Source organism: Aegilops tauschii, chromosome 2, assembly GCF_002575655.3.
Source record: "Aegilops tauschii subsp. strangulata cultivar AL8/78 chromosome 2, Aet v6.0, whole genome shotgun sequence".
Lineage (NCBI taxonomy): Eukaryota > Viridiplantae > Streptophyta > Magnoliopsida > Poales > Poaceae > Aegilops > Aegilops tauschii.
This window is the reverse complement of record NC_053036.3, coordinates 19,663,559-19,684,929: the sequence shown is the minus strand read 5'-3', so window position 1 is coordinate 19,684,929 and position 21,371 is coordinate 19,663,559. Positions and strand designations below refer to the sequence as shown.

At 48.6% G+C, this 21,371-nt stretch overlaps 2 protein-coding genes and 2 pseudogenes across 2 annotated transcripts; 2 read left to right on the top strand and 2 right to left on the bottom strand.

The window, feature by feature from the left end:
- Positions 1-9,179: 9,179 nt before the first annotated feature.
- LOC141040631 (uncharacterized) lies at positions 9,180-10,748 on the bottom strand. The gene is made up of 3 exons (XM_073506747.1): positions 10,667-10,748; positions 10,076-10,467; positions 9,180-9,860 (listed from the first exon to the last, which is right to left on the bottom strand). The coding sequence occupies exons 1-3, from the start codon at positions 10,746-10,748 to the stop codon at positions 9,180-9,182; spliced, it is 1,155 nt and encodes a 384-aa protein (XP_073362848.1).
- A 1,431-nt stretch (positions 10,749-12,179) lies between these two features.
- LOC109747375 (disease resistance protein Pik-2-like) lies at positions 12,180-14,730 on the top strand (annotated as a pseudogene).
- On the top strand, positions 14,718-15,789 carry LOC109747368 (cytosolic sulfotransferase 5-like; annotated as a pseudogene).
- A 3,848-nt stretch (positions 15,790-19,637) lies between these two features.
- On the bottom strand, positions 19,638-21,082 carry LOC109747367 (xyloglucan endotransglucosylase protein 7-like). Its single transcript, XM_020306442.3, has 3 exons — positions 20,885-21,082; positions 20,560-20,759; positions 19,638-20,282 (listed from the first exon to the last, which is right to left on the bottom strand). The coding sequence occupies exons 1-3, from the start codon at positions 21,080-21,082 to the stop codon at positions 19,895-19,897; spliced, it is 786 nt and encodes a 261-aa protein (XP_020162031.2). The 3' UTR covers positions 19,638-19,894.
- Positions 21,083-21,371: the final 289 nt, after the last annotated feature.

Sequence of the window (21,371 nt, the reverse complement as noted above, 5' to 3'; positions counted from 1 at the left end):
AAAGGTCGAGCATGAGTCGTATAGAAGATACGATCAACATGAAGATGTTCACCGATGCTGACTAGTCTGTCTCACGTGATGATCGGACACAGCCTAGTTGACTCGGATCATGTTTCACTTAGATGACTAGAGGGATGTCTATCTGAGTGGGAGTTCATTGAATAATTTGATTAGATGAACTTAATTATCATGAACTTAGTCTAAAATCTTTACAATATCTCTTGTAGATCAAATGGCCCACGTTGCCCTCAACTTCAACGCATTCCTAGAGAAAACCAAGCTAAAAGATGATGGCAGCAACTATATGGACTGGGTCCGGAACCTGAGGATCATCCTCATAGCTGCCAAGAAAGATTATGTCCTAGAAGCACCGCTAGGTGATGCACCCATCCCAGAGAACCAAGACGTTATGAACGCTTGGCAGTCACGTGCTGATGATTACTCCCTCGTTCAGTGCAGCATGCTTTACAGCTTAGAACCGGGGCTCCAAAAGCGTTTTGAGCAACACGGATCATATGAGATGTTCGAACAGCTGAAAATGGTTTTCCAAGCTCATGCCCGGGTCGAGAGATATGAAGTCTCCGACAAGTTCTTTAGTTTCAAGATGGAGGAAAACAGTTCTGTCAGTGAGCACATACTCAGAATGTTTGGGTTGCACAACCGCTTGACTCAGCTGGGAGTTAATCTCCCGGATGACGCGGTGATTGACAGAATCCTTCAGTCGCTTCCACCGAGCTACAAGAGCTTTGTGATGAACTTCAATATGCAGGGGATGGAAAAGACCATCCCTGAGGTATATTCAATGCTGAAATCAGCGGAGGTGGAGATCAGAAAGGAACATCAAGTGTTAATGGTGAATAAAACCACTAAGTTCAAGAAAGGCAAGGGTAAGAAGAGCTTCAAGAAGGACGGCAAGGGAGTTGCCGTGCCCGGTAAGGCAGTTACCGGGAAGAAGCCAAAGAATGGACCCAAGCCTGAGACTGAGTGCTTTTATTGCAAGGGAAGTGGTCACTGGAAGCGGAACTGCCCCAAATACTTAGCGGACAAGAAGGCCTGCAACACCAAAGGTATATGTGATATACATGTAATTGATCTGTACCTTACCAGTACTCGTAGTAGCTCCTGCATATTTGATACCGGTGCGGTTGCTCATATTTGTAACTCAAAACAGGAGCTGCGGAATAAGCGGAGACTGGCGAAGGACGAGGTGACGATGCGCGTCGGGAATGGTTCCAAGGTCGATGTGATCGTCGTCGGCATGCTACCTCTGCATTTACCTACGGGATTAGTTTTAAACCTCAATAATTGTTATTTAGTGCCAGCTTTGAGCATGAACATTGTATTCGGATCTCGTTTAATGCGAGATGGCTACTCATTTAAATCCGAGAATAATGGTTGTTCTATTTATATGAGAGATATGTTTTATGGTCATGCCCCGCTGGTCAATGGTTTATTCTTAATGAATCTCGAACGTGATGTTACACATATTCATAGTGTGAATACCAAAAGATGTAAAGTTGATTACGATAGTCCCACATACTTGTGGCACTGCCGCCTTGGTCACATTGGTGTCAAGCGCATGAAGAAGCTCCATGCTGATGGACTTTTAGAGTTTCTTGATTACGAATCATTTGACATGTGCGAACCATGCCTCATGGGTAAGATGACCAAGACTCCGTTCTCCGGAACAATGGAGCGAGCAACCAACTTATTGGAAATCATACATACCGATGTGTGCGGTCCAATGAGTGTTGAGGCTCGCGGTGGCTATCATTATGTTCTCACTCTCACTGATGACTTAAGTAGATATGGGTATGTCTACCTAATGAAACACAAGTCTGAGACCTTTGAAAAGTTCAAGTAATTTCAGAATGAGGTGGAGAATCAACGTGACCGAAAGATAAAGTTCTTACAATCAGATCGTGGGGGAGAATATTTAAGTCACGAATTTGGTACGCACTTAAGGGAATGTGGAATCGTTTCACAACTCACGCCGCCTGGAACACCTCAGCGTAACGGTGTGTCCGAACGTCGTAATCGCACTCTATTGGATATGGTGCGATCTATGATGTCTCTTACCGATCTACCGCTCTCATTTTGGGGCTATGCTTTAGAGACTGCCGCACTCACTTTAAATAGGGCTCCGTCGAAATCCGTTGAGACGACACCGTATGAATTATGGTTTGGGAAGAAACCTAAGCTGTCGTTTCTAAAAGTTTGGGGATGCGATGCTTATGTCAAGAAACTTCAACCTGAAAAGCTTGAACCCAAGTCGGAGAAATGCGTCTTCATAGGATACCCCAAGGAAACCATTGGGTATACCTTCTACCTCAGATCCGAAGGCAAGATCTTTTTTGCCAAGAACGGGTCCTTTCTGGAGAAAGAGTTTCTCTCGAAAGAAATAAGTGGGAGGAAAGTGGAACTTGATGAGGTGATAGTCACCCCTTTCGAACCGGAAAGTAGCGCAGCGCGGGAAGATGTTCCTGTGGTGCCTGCACCGACTGGGGAGGAAGTTAATGATGATGATCATGAAGCTTCGGATCAAGTTACTGCTGAACTTCGTAGGTCCACAAGGACACGTTCCGCACCAGAGTGGTACGGCAACCCTATCCTGGAAATCATGTTGTTAGACAACGGTGAACCTTCGAACTATGAAAAAGCAATGGCGGGCCCAGATTCCGACAAATGGCTAGAAGCCATGAAATCCGAGATAGGATCCATGTATGAAAACGAAGTATGGACTTTGACTGACTTGCCCGATGATCGGCGAGCGATAGAAAACAAATGGATCTTTAAGAAGAAGACAGACGCGGATGGTAATGTGACCATCTATAAGGCTCGACTTGTCGCTAAGGGTTATCGACAAGTTCAAGGGGTTGACTACGATGAGACTTTCTCACCCGTAGCGAAGCTGAAGTCCGTCCGAATCATGTTAGCAATTGCCGCATTCTATGATTATGAGATATGGCCAATGGACGTCAAAACGGCATTCCTTAACGGCTTTCTTAAGGAAGAATTGTATATGATGCAGCCGGAAGGTTTTGTCTTTCCTAAGAATGCTAACAAGGTATGCAAGCTCCAGCGCTCCATCTATGGGCTGGTGCAAGCATCTCGGAGTTGGAACATTCGATTTGATGAAATGATCAAAGCGTTTGGGTTTACACAGACTTATGGAGAAGCCTGTGTTTACAAGAAAGTGAGTGGGAGCTCTGTAGCATTTCTCTTATTATATGTGGATGACATACTATTGATGGGAAATGATATAGAATTCTTGGAAAGTATAAAGGCCTACTTGAATAAGTGTTTTTCAATGAAGGACCTTGGAGAAGCTGCTTATATATTAGGCATCAAGATCTATAGAGATAGATCAAGACGCCTCATTGGTCTTTCACAGAGTACGTACCTTGACAAGATATTGAAGAAGTTCAATATGGATCAATCCAAGAAGGGGTTCTTGCCTGTATTGCAAGGAGTGCAATTGAGCACGGCTCAATGCCCGACCATGACAGAAGATAGAGAAAAGATGAGTGTCATCCCCTATGCCTCGGCCATAGGGTCTATTATGTATGCCATGCTGTGTACCAGACCTGATGTAAACCTTGCCGTAAGTTTGGTAGGAAGGTACCAAAGTAATCCCGGCATGGAACACTGGACAGCGGTCAAGAATATCCTGAAGTACCTGAAAAGGACTAAGGATATGTTTCTCGTATATGGAGGAGACGAAGAGCTCGTCGTAAAGGGTTACGTCGACGCTAGCTTCGACACAGATCTGGATGACTCTAAGTCACAAACCGGATACGTGTATGTTTTGAATGGAGGGGCAGTAAGCTGGTGCAGTTGCAAGCAAAGCGTCGTGGCGGGATCTACATGTGAAGCGGAGTACATGGCGGCCTCAGAGGCAGCACAGGAAGCAATCTGGATAAATGAGTTCATTACCGACCTAGGGGTGATTCCCAATGCGTCGGGCCCGATGACTCTCTTCTGTGACAACACTGGAGCTATTGCCCTTGCCAAGGAGCCCAGGTTTCACAGGAAGACCAGGCATATCAAGCGTCGCTTCAACTCCATTCGTGAAAATGTTCGAAATGGAGACATAGATATTTGTAAAGTACATACGGACCTGAATGTAGCAGATCCGTTGACTAAACCTCTCCCTAGAGCAAAACATGATCAACACCAGAACTCTATGGGTGTTCGATTCATCACAATGTAACTAGATTATTGACTCTAGTGCAAGTGGGAGACTGTTGGAAATATGCCCTAGAGGCAATAATAAAATGGTTATTCTTATATTTCCTTGTTCATGATAATTGTCTATTGTTCATGCTATAATTGTGTTATCCGGAAATCGTAATACATGTGTGAATACATAGACCACAACGTGTCCCTAGTAAGCCTCTAGTTGACGAGCTCGTTGATCAACAGATAGTCATGGTTTCCTGACTATGGACATTGGATGTCATTGATAACGGGATCACATCATTAGGAGAATGATGTGATGGACAAGACCCAATCCTAAGCATAGCACAAAGATCGTGTAGTTCGTTTGCTAGAGCTTTTCCAATTGTCAAGTATCATTTCCTTAGACCATGAGATTGTGCAACTCCCGGATACTGTAGGAGTGCTTTGGGTGTGCCAAACGTCACAACGTAACTGGGTGGCTATAAAGGTGCACTACGGGTATCTCCGAAAGTGTCTGTTGGGTTGGCACGAATCGAGACTGGGATTTGTCACTCCGTTTGACAGAGAGGTATCTCTGGGCCCACTCGGTAATGCATCATCATATTGAGCTCAAAGTGACCAAGTGGTTGGTCACGGGATCTGCATTACGGTACGAGTAAAGTGACTTGCCGGTAACGAGATTGAACGAGGTATTGGGATACCGACGATCGAATCTCGGGCAAGTAACGTACCGATTGACAAAGGGAATTGTATACGGGATTGATTGAATCCTCGACATCATGGTTCATCCAATGAGATCATCGTGGAACATGTGGGAGCCAACATGGGTATCCAGATCCCGCTGTTGGTTATTGATCGGAGAGTCGTCTCGGTCATGTCTGCATGTCTCCCGAACCCGTAGGGTCTACACACTTAAGGTTTGGTGACGCTAGGGTTGTAGAGATATTAGTATGCGGTAACCAGAAAGTTGTTCGGAGTCCCGTATGAGATCCCGGACGTCACGAGGAGTTCCGGAATGGTCCGGAGGTGAAGAATTATATATAGGAAGTCCAGTTTCGGCCACCGGGAAAGTTTCGGGGGTTACCGGTATTGTACCGGGACCACCGGAAGGGTCCCGGGGGTCCACCGGGTGGGGCCACCTATCCCGGAGGGCCCCATGGGCTGAAGTGGGAGGGGAACCAGCCCCTGGTGGGCTGGTGCGCCCCCCCTTGGGCCTCCCCCTGCGCCTAGGGTTGGAAACCCTAGGGGTGGGGGCGCCCCCCACTTGGCTTGGGGGGGAAGCCACCCCTTGGCCGCCGCCCCCCTGGAGATCAGATCTCCCAGGGCCGGCGCCCCCCCAGGAGGCCTATATATAGGAGGGGGGAGGGAGGGCAGCCGCACCACAGCCCCTGGCGGCTCCCTCTCCCTCCGGTAACACCTCTCCCTCTCGCTGAGCTTGGCGAAGCCCTGCCGAGATCCCCTCTACTTCCACCACCACGCCGTCGTGCTGCTGGATCTCCATCAACCACTCCTTCCCCCTTGCTGGATCAAGAAGGAGGAGACGTCGCTGCTCCGTACGTGTGTTGAACGCGGAGGTGTCGTCCGTTCGGCGCTCGGTCATCGGTGATTTGGATCACGACGAGTACGACTCCATCAACCTCGTTCACTTGAACGCTTCCGCTCGCGATCTACAAGGGTATGTAGATGCACTCCTTCCCTCTCGTTGCTAGTAAACTCCATAGATGGATCTTGGTGATGCGTAGAAAATTTTAAATTTCTGCAACGATCCCCAACAGGTGGCGCCTATGCCCAGGCGTGTGTGGAGAAGAAAGGCACCCACTGCTGAACCAAGTCGAGCAGACCAAGAGGGAGGATGTGGAGTGGTAGGCAGGCGAGACTTGAAGATGGCGAAGATGCGTGATGCTTTTGTTGATATCACGCCACCCTTTCCAGCACACCCTCACGCGTTGAGGACAACACTTTCTCAAGGGAGGGAGGATGATACGGGCACGGCGGAGGAGGTGAAGCCCAATTTCAGGACTCCACCAAGCTAGGCGTGTCGTTGTTATTTTTAATAATTAGATTTTTAATAATTGTAAGTTTTGACTTGGTTTTGGGCTTGTCCAACCAAGTCAGGTCGAGGCCCATTAGGTTAGGCGCCTCACCCCTCCATATAAGGAGCTGGGGCGCATTAGGTTTAGGCAGTTGAGAATTTTAGTCTAAAAACGATCGTGTGTGTGTTCTTGGTGAAGCATCCCTCCGGGGACGGTGATGCCATTTATCGGTTTGTAATAAAGATTATTGCGAGGGTTCTCGTGTTCATCAAGGATTATCAGGCTCATGTTTGAGGCATGTAGATTATCTCCTCGTTGCTTGCTGGATTCGTTCCTCTTTTTCAGGTGACGTTCATCGGCGTTATTGGAAGGATTCTTATCGATTGACTCGTTGTGAAAGATCGGGCAAAACTCCAAGAGGATCTTCCCTGTGATCTGTATCATTGGGTTGGATCCTCGTATCAGATGGGCCGTCCCAGTCGTTCGCTTAACGTCCTCACTATGTGTGTTACCATGACAGTTAGACGCAAATAGCGTCAAACAGGAAATTTCAGACAAAACGTCCAACCTGCCTCGGTCGATTTGAGTGTTCCGAGCGAGACGGGCCCAAAGATGCTTTAAGGTCGATGCTATGCAAGTTCAACAGTGAATGTAGGCAATCAAGAGAGCAACTAGTTGACGAGCTCTCCTTCGAGAGTCTCACAACGATCAATTGGGGATGGGCTTAGTGGCGCACTCCCTCTGGATTTTATTTTTTTATTTTTTCCGCACACGTTTCCAACTTTTTAAATGGTTTTTCTTTTGACTTTTTTGTTTTCCACCGGTTTCCTTAGCTTTTATAAAAAAACAAAAAAAACAATAATAAATTGCGCGAAAAAATTGTGTTTTTTTGCTTCCGCGGTAGACAGGTTTTTTGCTTTCGCGAGAGGCATGGTTGTGCCTCTCGGAAATAAAAAAAAACATGTTTTCCTTTTTTTATTCCGCGAGAGGCACGGTTTTACTTCCGCGAGAGGCATGGTTTTGCTTTTGCAAGAGGCACGGACGTGCCTCTCAGAAACGAAAAAAAGTTCTTTTTTTTTCTTTCTTTTTACAAGAGACACGGTTTTGCTTCCACGGAGGTACGGTTGTGCTTTCGCCATGCCTCTCGGAAACCCAAAAAACACAAGTTTTCTGTTTTTCCCTTCCGCGCAAGGCAGGGCTCTCGAAAACTGAAAAAAAACACATGTTTTCTGTTTTTTCCTTCCGTGAGAGGCACGGTCTCTCGAAAACGAAAAAACACACGTTTTCTGTTTTTTCCTTCCGTGATAGGCGCAGTTGTGCTTTCGCTGTGCCTCTCGAAAACAAAAAAAAAACAGATTTTCTGTTTTCCCCTTTCGCGAGAGGCACGGCCGTTCCTCTTTTGGAAAGAAAAAAAGGTGCTCTCAGTTCGGTTTTTCCATCTTGTTTTTTGTGAAAAAATTGTTCGCCAAAACCTAACAACATGGGATCTAGTTTTAAAGATCTTGATGCGAGAAATCCAATGGTGAAAACGGTTCAAGATTTGGTCGCACTGTTTAAGAGATAAAACGTTTTTAATAAACAGATATACGAAGAAAGGGAAAACTCCCATGTTGGGATAAGTGGCGCGCGTACGGTGCACCACTTGTCGCAACATAAGGAGGTGGAGTGATATTTGAAACAAGTACTTCTTAAGTAGTGATTTCGGCTAATCAAAGGGGCCAAATTATTCTTGCGCGGGCCTGACTAAGATGTATGCGGGCTATCAAACATGCCCACAGGCCCACTGCAGGCACATCCCTCTCTGTGCACACAGCCCAGACTCGCCGAGCCTAAAAAAAAGCAAACTCGCCAAGTCGCTGCCGCCGAATCTGCCTGGCCGGGCACCGGCGACGGGGCATCCATCTCTCCGCCACCTTTAACTGTGGCACCTCTACCAGCGCCATTCCATTTGCTTCCTCGCGAGCTTCCGTCTCTCTCGCACGGGGTTCAGATTCCAGATCGGGTCTCACCGCCCGTACCTTGCCGCCGGGCTTCCCGCCGACTCCCGAAGGTGCGTGATCTGCTCCAGCTCTGTATCCCGATTCATGGGGTGCTAGTCGACCCCCTGCTCTGGTTACTGCTCTCAACTACAACTACTTGTCCTATTTCAGGCTGAATACACCGGTTCTTACTATGCTGTTGGTTTCAGACTGAAACTGTATGCACATTGGCACGTGCTTCTGCACTAGTGTATATGAGAGCCCGAGACGTTATTTGGACACTTTTTCAGTGGAATTTGCACATCTTTCAGATGGAAGAGAACTTCCTCATGAAAATCAGTACATAAATAAACACTGTTAATTAAGGACATAATGCCAAGCATCGACAGATTCCGGTTCAGTATTTTACAAATATCTCAATATACAAATGTAGCACAAACCCAGCAAGCTTCAGTATGCACCTTCCTAGCTAGATAGTCACTTCATGCGCGGCAGGAAGGATACAAGAGGGTTTACACAGTATGTAATGCATTGCCAATTTGCCATAGAACATTAGAGGTGAATAACTTCAGAAGCTGCTTCTGGATGAGGCGACCAGGATCCACCACAGTATGTACTCCCCGGCGATTACTCTTGATTCTCCAACGAACTTTCTGATTCCTCCGCTGCTTCAAGCAAAAGAAAGAGCTTTCAGTGAAATGGCATTACACAATTACACGTGAAAACCAATGAAACTAGCATGTATCTATCTATCAACTGATGCCATGATCTGCAGTTTTTTTGCCCCTAGATTTAAAAGGGATATAGAGCACATGAACAATAAAGACATATGGAGATGCATCATATACCTGCAAAGTTGGGAGAGTCTCCCATATATGCGACAAAGCTTCCAGTCTTTTTTGTATATAGCACGCTGCACCTCTTATTGTGCTTATCTCCTAACATTGTGTTGTCATAGAGACCGGATGTATTTATCATCTTGATATTAATATATTGCTCTTTGTTGAAAAAAAAACTTATTCTGCTCATATCCGTCTGCATAGGCCTCCACTTGTTTGATGTGGCTAACTTTCTCCCACTCTAAAGCAGCGTCTTTACGAGAGATGGATTGCAAAAGTTTCAAGTTGCAGTCAATTTGCAGCCGACTTAACTGCAAAACCTGCAGATATTCTGGGAGTGTTCTCATTTCATGATCTTTCAGTTCGATGCTTGACAGTGCCTTCACCTCCTCTAATACCTGCAGCTTCGGACATTTGGATACCCTAAGTTTTTTCAAATTAGAAAGATTGGCAATCTTCTCTAAACTGGAGTTGGAATGCAAATAAAGCTCCACAACTGAACAGAAGTTCTCTACGGAGATGAGATCCTTGGCCTTTTCTATTTTGATCACTCTCAACGCCATTGTCTGACCTGAAAGGCCAGGAGGGAGATGGCTCAATCTGCACCTGCTGATTTGTAGACTTTCTAGGGCACGCATAGCCTCCAATTTCACATCCCAGTCCCACTCTTTCCATTGCAGCATTCCATAGAAAACTAGCTTCTTCAGCTTGGGGAACACAATACTAGAGGTTGCCATGGAAGCAGAATGAAGACCACGGATATCCATTTCCTCGTCAGAATCACTTACTAAGGTCGCAGTAGGTCGAGGAATTCTTCTCCAATGCGCCTGATGGATAGAGCATGTTTAATGCACAGCGACTCCAAATTGGGAAGCTGCACAAAACTACATGGGAGTTGTGTGCATGAGCGGAGGTTCTCAAGCTTGAGTAGCCTCAAGTTCTCGAGATCTGATGACAACAGCCACCCTGGGAGCTGCCTTCCAAAATATCATGTGATAGTAAGATCTTCCAATGAGGGCGAAGGGCGGAGCTCGTCATATACCTCTTGCCTGTGCTGCTCGTATGCATGACTGCTAGTGCAATATAACCACAATGACCTAAGACACCTCTTCTCAGCAAGATTCGCAGATGTATCCATTGAGCTGGAAGATATATTCTCTGGCCCTCTTACTGTAAGATGCATAAGATGGTGAAGTGGCCCAAGCTCTTGCACGGTGCACCAACTTTTTGCAGTATCAGTATATGCTGGAAATCCCTTCAGCGACACCAAATTGACAAGCCTTCCGAAGTCTCTTGGTACTGTCATCACCTGTGCTCCGGAGAGGTCGAGAAACCTCAACCTCTCTAGATTCACAATGCTCCTGGGAAGACATGTCAGATCTTGACAGCCTTGAAGGCAGATGCACTGCAAGCATTTCATCTCGCCAATGTAGTCTGGTAATGCAGACACGTCTGTGTTGCTTAGATCCAAGTATTTCAGAAGTTTGAGGTGGCGCAGTGAGTCAACCAGTGTGCAAACTCTTGTCTTGTTCACATGTAGTATCCGCAGGAATGGAAGAGTACTCAAAGAATCACCGGGTTTATTCAATAGCCGCCTCCACTCCACCACTCATCTCTCTCGTCTCTCTCTCACCCTCATCTCTCTCAAGTCCCAAACCAACCAACCAACCGCCCTGCTCGCGCCGCTCATCGCTGCCGCCGCCTATCGTCGTCATCGATGGCGGAGAAAACGACTGAGAGAGGATTGTTGACGACTAGGCCGACACCGATACGGTCAAGGTCGCCATCGCCCGCGAGATCGCCACCCGATTCATGACTGTGCCATTGCTCATGGATCACGCGAGGGGCTTGCTCAAGCAGTTCAGGGAGGATGAGAAGGCTAGTGTGTTCCCGGACGACAAGGGTGTGCCCGTGGTTCTCGTTGTCGTATGGTGCATGCTCGAGTCGCGCTCTGGCAATGTTTTCCAGCGCGCTCGCTGGTGCATGTATCTCCCGTGCTGTAGGTGCAGAGCGTGTTGTGCTAACATAGCAAGATAAAAACTGTGAAGATTCCTAAACTCCATACCCCCATTTCTTCTTCGGAATGCACATCTTTCACCATGCAAACTAATGCATCTTCTTTTTCTCTTCACTCTCTTCCCACCAAAAAACTTGTATTTCATCATTAATGAATTTACAAGTTTCTTTTGATAATTTAAACACTGACATGCACTTTTGTTGAAGTTGGTGTGAATCCGGATTACCTTTCCGAAGACGTATGGAATTATCCTGACCATTTTGAACCTCATGATAAGTTCAATCTGGTTGTCTCTATGCCTAAGCGACGCCTCATAGCTTAGAGGCTGCCTTCAGAGATGAGGGATAGAGCATATAGCTGGCCAAATGGGCCATGCCAGCTGGGCCGGCCTGTTAGCACGCATACACGGCCTAGGCTCTGATAGAGCAGTGGGGTGAACTATTGATAGAAAATAATATATTTTAGTTAGGTCCACCTTAGAAGCTGTCGTGAGGGAAAATGCACACGAGCTCTTGGGTGTTCCACCCCTTATATGAATACTAGTGGTTGTGACGCCACTCTGTGGCGCCGCTTGAGAGAAAGTTGTACGCACATTTTCATTTAAAAAAATACATAGAGTCCTCGCCTTCGTCTAAAAAAAACATTTCAGAAAAAAATCCTCACATTCGTCTAAAAAAAGAAAATTTACCACCGCAGCCTACGTGCGAGTGCCACTTTGCATAACCCTCCACTCAAAATATAACGGAGGTCTTCACCTCCATCTAAAAAGAAAAAGAAATACATTAAAAAAATAATCCACACCTTCATCTAAAAAAAATTCAAAAGATTTCGCACCACGGCCAACCAGCTTGCGCCACATGGCATAGCTGGTTGGCCGCCCTTCACGCGTAGCTTAGGGCATCTCCAACAGGTTGTATGTTAGTCTTGTTGGTAAAATGTCCATGTCATCAACCAACAAGCTATCATACAACTACTCCAATCTCTAAGTTATCCAATAGATGATGAGAAAATAGATGTGATTGCTCTCTATTTCACCTTGGAGCTTGTTCAAAGGTTGTTGGTTAATCTACATACAACTTTGCTCTCTCTCCGAATTTATTAAATGCCACATCATCACTATGTCCTAGGTGGCAAATTTACCGACACATATCTTATAACCGTTGGAGATGCCCTTAATGGGTTTAATTATTAGTTCAGAATATACCACGAAAATAAGAAAACCTGGAATTTGGGAATATCAAACCTGTGTGTCCAATCTACTCGCGCCTGAAGTTTCCAGTTGACCTTCTCTACCATAATGCCGTGTGTGTGCCCTTCGGCTTGAGCTTCAGCACTAATTTCTGAGCACACCGTAAGCATCCATCATCGCCATTGGGGTGGCAGAGTTTGCAGGGAGAGTCAACGCGGAAATGGATCTGGTGGTGGGAGCCTCGCAATCCACCGTGAAGTCTCTGGTGAGCAAGCTGGGCAGCCTGCTAGCCCAGGAGTACGCTCTGATCCGGGGCGTCCGCGGCGACATCCAGTACATCAGCGACGAGCTCTGCAGCATGCAGGCCTTCCTCACCAACCTCGGCACCGGCGACGAGGACCACGACGCCCAGATCCAGGACTGGGCGAAGCAGATCCGCGACATCGCCTACGACATCGAGGACTGCGTCGACGACTTCGCCCACCGGCTTCCCGACGACCCTGGCGGCGGCGGCGGCGGCTGCTGCTCCTCCGTCAACGTGTGGGTCCACGGCATCCTGACGTGGTATCCTCGACGCGAGATCGCCGTGAAGATCGCCGAGCTCAAGAACCGGGCCGAGCACGTGGGCACACGGCGCACCAGGTACGGCGTCCGCGACCCGGATCCGGGCAAGATCGGGGGGAGATCTGCCGGCGAAGCCGCATATCTCGCCGCCGAGAACCAGGTGTCGGGCTGTCAGCTTGTGGGCGTGAAGGAACCCGTGGGCATGGCTGACGCCATCAGCGATCTCGAGCGGTGGGTGAAAGATCCCAACAAGGCGAGGCGCGTGCTGTCCCTCGTCGGATTCGGTGGCGTAGGCAAGACCACCATCGCCATGGCGCTGTACCGCAAATTTGGGGGTCAGTTTCTGCTACAATGATTTGCCCGGTGATCTCAAGACTTGCTCATTGTATCTGAGTGTATTTCCAAAGGCGAGCAAAATTAGTAGGAAGCGGCTGACCCGACGGTTGATCGCAGAAGGTTTTGTGAGTGAGAAGCATGGGCAGAGTATCAAGGAACTTGCAGAGACGTACTTCAATCAGCTCATTAGAAGGAAAATAATACGAGCTGTGGAGCACAGCAGCAATGGGAAAGTGAAGACCTGCCAAGTTCATGACATGGTTCTTGAGTATATCATATCCAAGTCAAGTGAAGAGAATTTCATCACTGTAGTTGGTGGGCACTGGCTGATGCCAACGCCAAGGAACAAGGTCCGGAGGCTATCCTTGCAAAATCAACTTGTCTCATGTTCGATCAGTGACTGTATTCGGGAGCTTGAACCAGTTGTCTTCCCTCTCTTTCAAGTTTGGAATAGTGCAAGTGCTTGATCTTCAAGGCTGCAAGGGCTTCAAGAAGCATCATGTGAAAGCAATATCCAAAATGCTGCTTGTGAAGTTCTTGAACCTCCGGAGGACAGACATTAAAGAGCTTCCTTCCAAAATTGGAAGGCTCAAGCATTTGGAAACTCTTGATATACGGGAGACAAATGTCAGAGAACTGCCTGATTCTATTGTCCAGCTTGAGAAGATAAGTGACATACTTGGGGGAAACAAACACACACGAGAAACACTCAAGTTGCCTCAAGAAATTGGGAAGAAGCCAATGAAATCCCTCCGTATACTTTCAGGGATTGAGATTGTTGGAGGATCTAGTGGTATGCCGGACCTCCATGAATACACCGGGTTGAAGAAGCTTACCATTTACAAGCTGAACATCCAAGAGAAGGATCCAAGCTTCAAAACATTTGTTTCCTCCATCGAATACCTTGGTGGCTGCTCACTCAAGACTCTTTCCATAGATGACCAGGCCTCAGACTTGCTCAACTCACTAGATTCTCTGACTTCACCTCCCAAGTACCTCACCGGGCTTGAGCTGCACGGCATGCTGACCAAATTTCCTCAGTGGATCCAACAACTGAGCGACCTCAGCAAGTTAACTCTTTCCATGACAGTCCTCCGGACTGACACTATCGAGCTTCTGAGCAAGCTACCGTCGCTGTTTTCTCTCACCTTCTCCTTCAGTGCAGCAAAGGAGGTTCCATACTTCGGTGACATCCTTCACAAGAACAAATCTGACTCTGAAGGTGAGATCGTCGTCCCAGATGGAGGATTCGAGGCCCTAAAGCTGCTCCGCTTCGCCACGCCTGTCCTGCCCCTGCTGATCTTCTCAGAGAAGGCCATGCCGGTGGTCGGGCGGCTTGAGATGAGTTTCAAGGTGCTGGAAGGTGTCTTCGGCATGGACAACCTTGCCGGACTCCAGGAGGTGCATCTCCGGGTGAGCGACAAGGCTGGTAAATTCACCAGGTCGACGCTAGCTCGCCTAGTAAAGCAGGCAAGGAAGTCCGCCAAGGCGCCCAGGGTAGTAGTTGATGAATACTACGACGGGTTCAAATAAGTAAGTAAACGTGTACCAGTCTTCTTCTCACACGCAATATATATAATGTCTTCTTCTTCCTCGGTGGAAACATCATCGCGGCAACAAGACGACGCCAGATCCAACGAAGAGCTCCTCTACCACAAGTTCACCAACGTGGTGTCATCATGGCCGACCACGCCATCTCTTACCAATCACCCGCTCTACCGCCAACGGCTGGTATGCCCCCCTGGCGCCGATGCTCTCCACGATGGTGCCCCACGCGCCCCTCGGACATCGTCATCGCCACGGCGCCCCAAGTCCGGCACGACGTGGATAAAAGCGATGCTTTACTCCACGGTGCACCGGAGGGAGCACCCCGCGGCCGGCGGCTCCGGCCACCCACTCAACTCCCTCGGCCCACACGAGTGCGTCAAGTTCCTCGAGTACCAGCTCTACGTGCCGAACCAAATCCCTGGCCTCGACGAGCTCACGGACCCCAGTCTCTTCGCCACGCACGCCCCGTTTGTGTCGCTGCCGGGGTCCGTGCCCGCGTCCGGCTGCAAGGTCGTGTACGTGTGCCGCGACCCCAAGGACGCCCTGGTCTCGCAATGGAGCTTCGTCAACAAGTACAGGGCCAGGGACGGGATGGAGCCGCTCTCCGTCAAGACCGCCGCCGGTTTCTTCTGCGACGGCGCCACGCTCTCCGGGCCGCACTGGGACCATGTCCTCGGGTACTGGCGCGCGCACCTGGCGCAGCCGGAGCGGGTCCTCTTCCTCAGGTACGAGGAGATGAGCCAGGACCCTGCCGCGTGCGTGCGGAAGCTGGCGGAGTTCATCGGGCGCCCGTTCGCCATGGAGGAGGAGGAGGAGGCGGGTGCCGTCGACGCCATCGTCAACCTCTGCTCGTTCGACCACATGACTGCGCTCGACGTGATCAGGCGTCGGCAAGACGGAACTCCTGCTCGGTACGATGGAGAACAGTTGGTTCTTCCGGCGCGGCCTCGTCGGGGATTGGAAGAACCATCTGTCGCCGGAGACTGCACGGAGGATCGACGCCATCACCAAGGCCAGGTTCAAAGGTTCCGGTCTCATGCTTGACAGGCTCAAGTTCCAATATATTCCTTGGAGAAAGAGCACCCTAGCTCCCGCGACCTAGCTCCCGCGACTCCGCCGCCGCCGCCGCCGCCGCGGCGGCGGCTTAGCTCGCCTCCCGTCCTCCACCCCTAACCATGGCCTCCTCTCCCACCACCAACCACACCCCCTCTGATCCCTCCCCAGCCACCAACTCCCCCACCCCTCCCCACCGTCCTAGCTCCCCTGCCGATCCAGATCGAGAGCTGCTGACTGCCGGTGCTGAGGATGAAGACGGGGACTCTCGCGCGCACTCCGAGGGTTGCCTTGGGATCCTCCCTCCGCTCAAGCTGCCACCACCTCCAGATCGGCTCCCCCCGAACTTCACGCCGCCGGTGGTGACCGACGCATCGCAGGCATCTACGGAGAAGGGGTGGGTGGAGGTCGGGGGCCAGCATCGCCGGAGGTTGGAGAGGCTACCTGCCCCGCCCCGCAAGAAGGAGACCGACCGCGTCCTCGCTTTCAAGCGGAGAGCTTATGGGCTCTGCTTCCGTTGCTTGGCAGAGGACCACTTCGTCGCCGACTGTCGTCGGCCTATCACCTGCCTGGGCTGCGGCCGCGCTGGGTATCGCGAGCGTGGCTGTCCGGACCACCTCCCTGCCAGCCATGGTCATCTCCACAGCGCCCTGTTGCCGCCGGCTGCTCCTCACCTCCCCACACACCCGCCCCAAGCTCCTTCACTGCGGTTGCAGAAGCGTTCGTGGGCCTCTGTTGTTGCTGCTCCGACTAGGCTCGTCCAAGGGGTCCCTTGTAGCAATTCCGGCGCCCCTTGTTCAGGTCTGTCCGACCCCGACGAGTCGACCTTGGCTGCTGATTTGGGACTGCTAAAACCCCTCTTTGCAGCTCAGACCGAGGCGCTACGTGCCGAGTTGCAGGCTTTGGTTACCGCTCGTGCGGAGGAGGTTGTTCAACCCCTCCGCGACATGGCCGTTGCTTTGCAGGGTTGGGCGGCCCAGGTCTCGGGCCTCTTGGAGCGGCTGGAGGCTATCAGTGGCAAATTTGTTGATTTGCCGGCCTTCAATCAGTCTCTTGAGGTGCGAGAGGGAGGGAATATGGGGAACGGTGGGGGATCTTCTTCCTTGGCGCCTTTGGATTTGCCTCCTCCCTGGTGCGAGCATGATGAGACGGCACCCTTTGTTGTTGCCGATGGTAAGGATGTCAGTGACGCGGGAGTGGCCGGGTGCTCGTCTGAGGTTCTGGCAACTATGGCACTACCTGCAGATGTTCTTCCAGTGGTGGATGTAGTTCTACACGAGATTGTAATTCAAGGTGAGGAGGAGCAAGCTAAGGTTGCTGAGATAGTCACATCGAGCAATAATATGGAGCATATTGAGGTGGCCTTGCCTGATGGTTTGGTTGGCGAGGTGCCTCCCTTTGTCTCCTCTTCGGTGACGCTTGCTTCAGGGGGCACTACCAATATGTTGTCTTCTGGGTCCGAGGAGCCACTTGGTGATATTGGTGCGCCATCTACCACCATGTTGGATGAGTTCCTAAGCAGTTTCAGTTGCGCGGCGCCGGGGTCCTTGCTCGAAGAACCGATTCATATGCAGATTGACGGTGCATCTACTTGTTCCGAGAGGCGTAGTGGACGTTTGGATAAGAAGAACAGAAACGGCAATATTCCTACTGCCAAGCGCGCTGAATATAGGTTGGCGGAGGCTTATGGGGAACCGCCGAAGGGGATGACATCTAAGAAAGGCTCCGAGGAGGATGTGCAAGAGAAGATGAACTCTTATCTTCGGATGTACAAGAAACCGCTTACGCCGACGTCGATCCAGGCAATTCGTGCATTGGTGGAGGCCAATGGTTGATCTCATTTTTCATAAGGTTAGGTGCGAGTTCACTTCTTGTCGTAGGCATGTTCTTGAGGTTGCAGTGGTTGTCTTGGTCGGGTATGTTGTGTTGACGATGGTCTTGGGCCTCGGCACCCTTGTATCTAGCTCGGACGATGTCCCTTGAGTGCTAGTCCGGTGTGTGGGGTCTTCGCCGGTTTCCCTTAATTAACCGATGCCATGTATGGTTTTTTGGTCCAGTTTCCCTTATTAACCGGACCAACTCTTTTCTTCTATATGCAATGCGGGAGCTCCCTCTGACGAGGTTTCGTAAAAAAAAAAGAGGTTCCGGTCTCTCTGTCTAGCTCTTGACAGGGTGTAGTAACGCTGTTACTCAATCGTCATCGTACGTGCTACAGAGCAGGCCATTGCTGCAAGCAAGTTGTCGACACCAACCGTGACCGTTCTCATTATTAAGAAATATGGTTGCTAGATATTGATGTTATATTATTGGAATGATTGTGAAATGTGGCTGCTACCAATAATTCTTGCACTGCAGTATCAAGTCTCAGTCAAGTGATATAGTATAAGAATAAAAAAAAAAGAAAACTGAAAAGAAAATTTGTGTACAAATCTCCATGCAAGATCAAAGGAATATAGCACTGATTGAGACTTAGCAAAACTGTATATCAGGTGCACAAGTGTTTATGCAGCGTTACTCGATTAATTCATCACGATTATCATCCTTTCATCAATAGTTGTAACACGACCTGCATCAGTCATATCGCATTGCATAACTACTCCTACTCCTTCCATCTCAAAATAATTACATATCTCAACTTTAGTACTCCCTCTATTTCTTTTTACTCCGCATATAAAATTTGGTTGAAGTCAAACAACAAAAAGTTTGACCAAATTTATATCAAAAAATATGGACATCTACAATACTAAAATTATATAGTAAATACATTTCATGGTGCATCTGATAATATTGACTTCGTATTGCAAACGTTGAGACTTTGGCCAAATTTTATATAAGAGAGTACAACATTATAATAAATTTAGTACAAAGTTGAGACAGTTATTTTAGAACGGAGGGGGTATTTATTAAGTTTTTATTAACGCTGAGATATGTGGTGCTGGTCTAGCCAAGTTTAGGGCCGGAATAGCTGAGCTGAGCAAAATTTTCGGATTTGATAAAAGTTTTAAACTAGGGTCCTGTTTGCCGAACTTTCATAAGCTGTTCGATTTGATCGATTTTCACAGCGGACAACATGCATTTATTGATAAATGGTGTGGTAGTGTCTAACTAGCCATAGATTCCTGACTGGACCAAGCACCGACCAAGCTTTTTATGGTGTAAAAAGCTCAATATTATTTTGAAATGGAAAAGCTCAATATTATAAACCTCTTCCATTTGCTTGTTCCCTGCTTGTTAGTTGTTACTCACATGTCCCTGATTCTGCTTTTTAGGTGCATAAGCATTTATTCAAATCTATCAGATTTTGCTTTCCCTTCTCCCGTTCCTTCAGTTCCTACCCCGACAAACTGTGCAGGTATTGCAGGAACTAGCATTTGAAGTATAAAGAGCTCCATGGCATTGGCATGTGCGAACCGGCGGAAAATGCTAGTTTACATAAGTTCTGCTATAGGTGACACCTGATCGCCGCTGTATTTCCCTGATTAACTCTCGACGTTTATGGTTGCTCGAGGACGTTCCATTGAAGCAAACCGTTCACACAACAAGCTGGTCTGGTCCTTCTAACTCTCATCTTCTGTCAAGTGCAACGCCCTTCTTCTGTTTTTCTTCTCAAGCTGCTAGAGCCAATATTTTGCTTTGACTGTATGCTATAAGTCTGAAGCAGCGTAGATATTTCCTATATGATTCAAATTGAGCTTTTGGCTACAACTTCCGAGTTCCGAGTAACGAGAGAATTAGACGACAAAAGCTTCTCCCATAACCACATCTTGTCTTATCACTTCAGGAATCAGGATCACTATGGAAAACCACACGCACATGCAAGGGTATATTAACGAGTCTGTCATCTGAACTTCCCGAGTTAAACTAAATTAGAGAGGATTCACGCGCATGCACGTCAAATAAAAACTTAAAAAATGTATTACTAGTACTAGTTAATATTGTCCCTCTTACAATGCCTCTCACCAATCACCATCAATCGAATAAATGGACTACTTTTCTAGGACATACTACCATGCCTATGTGAAGAAGCCTCAGCATGTAATACATACCCCTTTCCCTCTTGGTACTATTCAAACTAGGAAAGAGCTAACTGACCGAATCATTTGATACTCATTTCCCTCTTTGTAACCACTATAATAACCACTCCTACTAGTCTACTACTGTGACCCACACTCTGGGGGATACCCATTAGGGTACCTCCTCGAGTCAACGCAGTAATCATAAATCTTGTGTTTCTCGTCCACCTCCATGAGCTTCCGTTGCCCCACTTCATCCAAGACGTGGGTGAACCAGCTGCTGTCACTGGAACCTCGGCCACAGATCCAGGCGGTCTTCTGCGAGACGCAGGAAACGGCGCTGTAGTTCCGGAAGAGCGAGGTGAACGGCGCCTGGGACCAGTCGGTCTTGACGCGCCCACCCTGCGTCGCCCAGTCCTCGGCGTTCCAGATGCTGCTGTACAGCCTCATTGGCTGGTACAGCGGGAAAGGGATATCTTTTCTTTGTTGGTTCTTCATCTGCCGGACCGGCGTGCCATCGACAAGTATCCTGCACACAGAGGTGATTTGGGTTTAATTAGTGCTTTTAAATTCCAGAGTTGCTTAGTACCACTATCACAACACTTTTAGAATGAGGTCCACTACTTAACGAAATCAACGATGTTACATAGAATGCATATTTTTTGAGCTTATACTCCATCTCTTAACTGTCATGTGAAAAGATGAGGTAAGACGACATGTTAAAACTGCGCTACTAGCACCACATATGTATGCTGGAAATTACGAAGAACTAGTTATATTAGCCGGATAGCAAGAGGGAAACTTACAGTATCTCCTTTGGGTTCCAGAGGATGGAGTAGGTGTGGAAATCTTGAGTGGGATCAAACCAAAGCCGGTACTGCTTCTCCCGGCCGCCTCTTCCCCTGGCGTAAATGTTTGTGTGCAAGGTGTATGGCTCGCCGGAGCTGTTGCCCAGGAATTCGAGGTCGACCTCATCGTGTTCTTCCCATGGCCCCTCTGTCAGCATCTGCAGCACAAGGAACTAATGGTTAACCCGAGGATACATATGGCTGCATGCATCGACTGTCAGCATCTGCAAACCAATAACATGAGTGGCATGAAATCTAGCAGGTTCACTTCAGGATCACTTACATAGAGCGTGGTGATGGTGCCGGCCGAGTCTCTGGGGACGAGCTTGATGTCCATGTCGAACCTCCCGAAGAGGTGCATGCTCTTGGAGCGGAATGCAGAGGTCGTCCAGCGGTCGAGGGACAGGGAAACGGTTTGGCGGCCGCTGCTATCGTACTCTACCTGTGTGTTGCCCCATAGTAGGTCAAGGTTGTCTGTCATGTCACTTGCTACCGGGGAAACTGCGAGGATGATATAGAAAGCTTCTACTAGTGAGGCTAGGAGACGAGCCCTCCTTGCTCGTCGCGCCATGGTATTCTACTTCTACCGGTGTTAACTGTTAAGTGTGGGTGAGTGTGCTGTTTGAAATGGTGTACGTACACTTATATAGACAAGTGAATTGGGCCAGTGGGTGACCAGTGTGTCTGACAAACTGTAAACGAAATCTAACATAGCATAGCATTGGATTCGTCGAATATATAATGAGCTGGATATCTTTGGCTGGTTGATG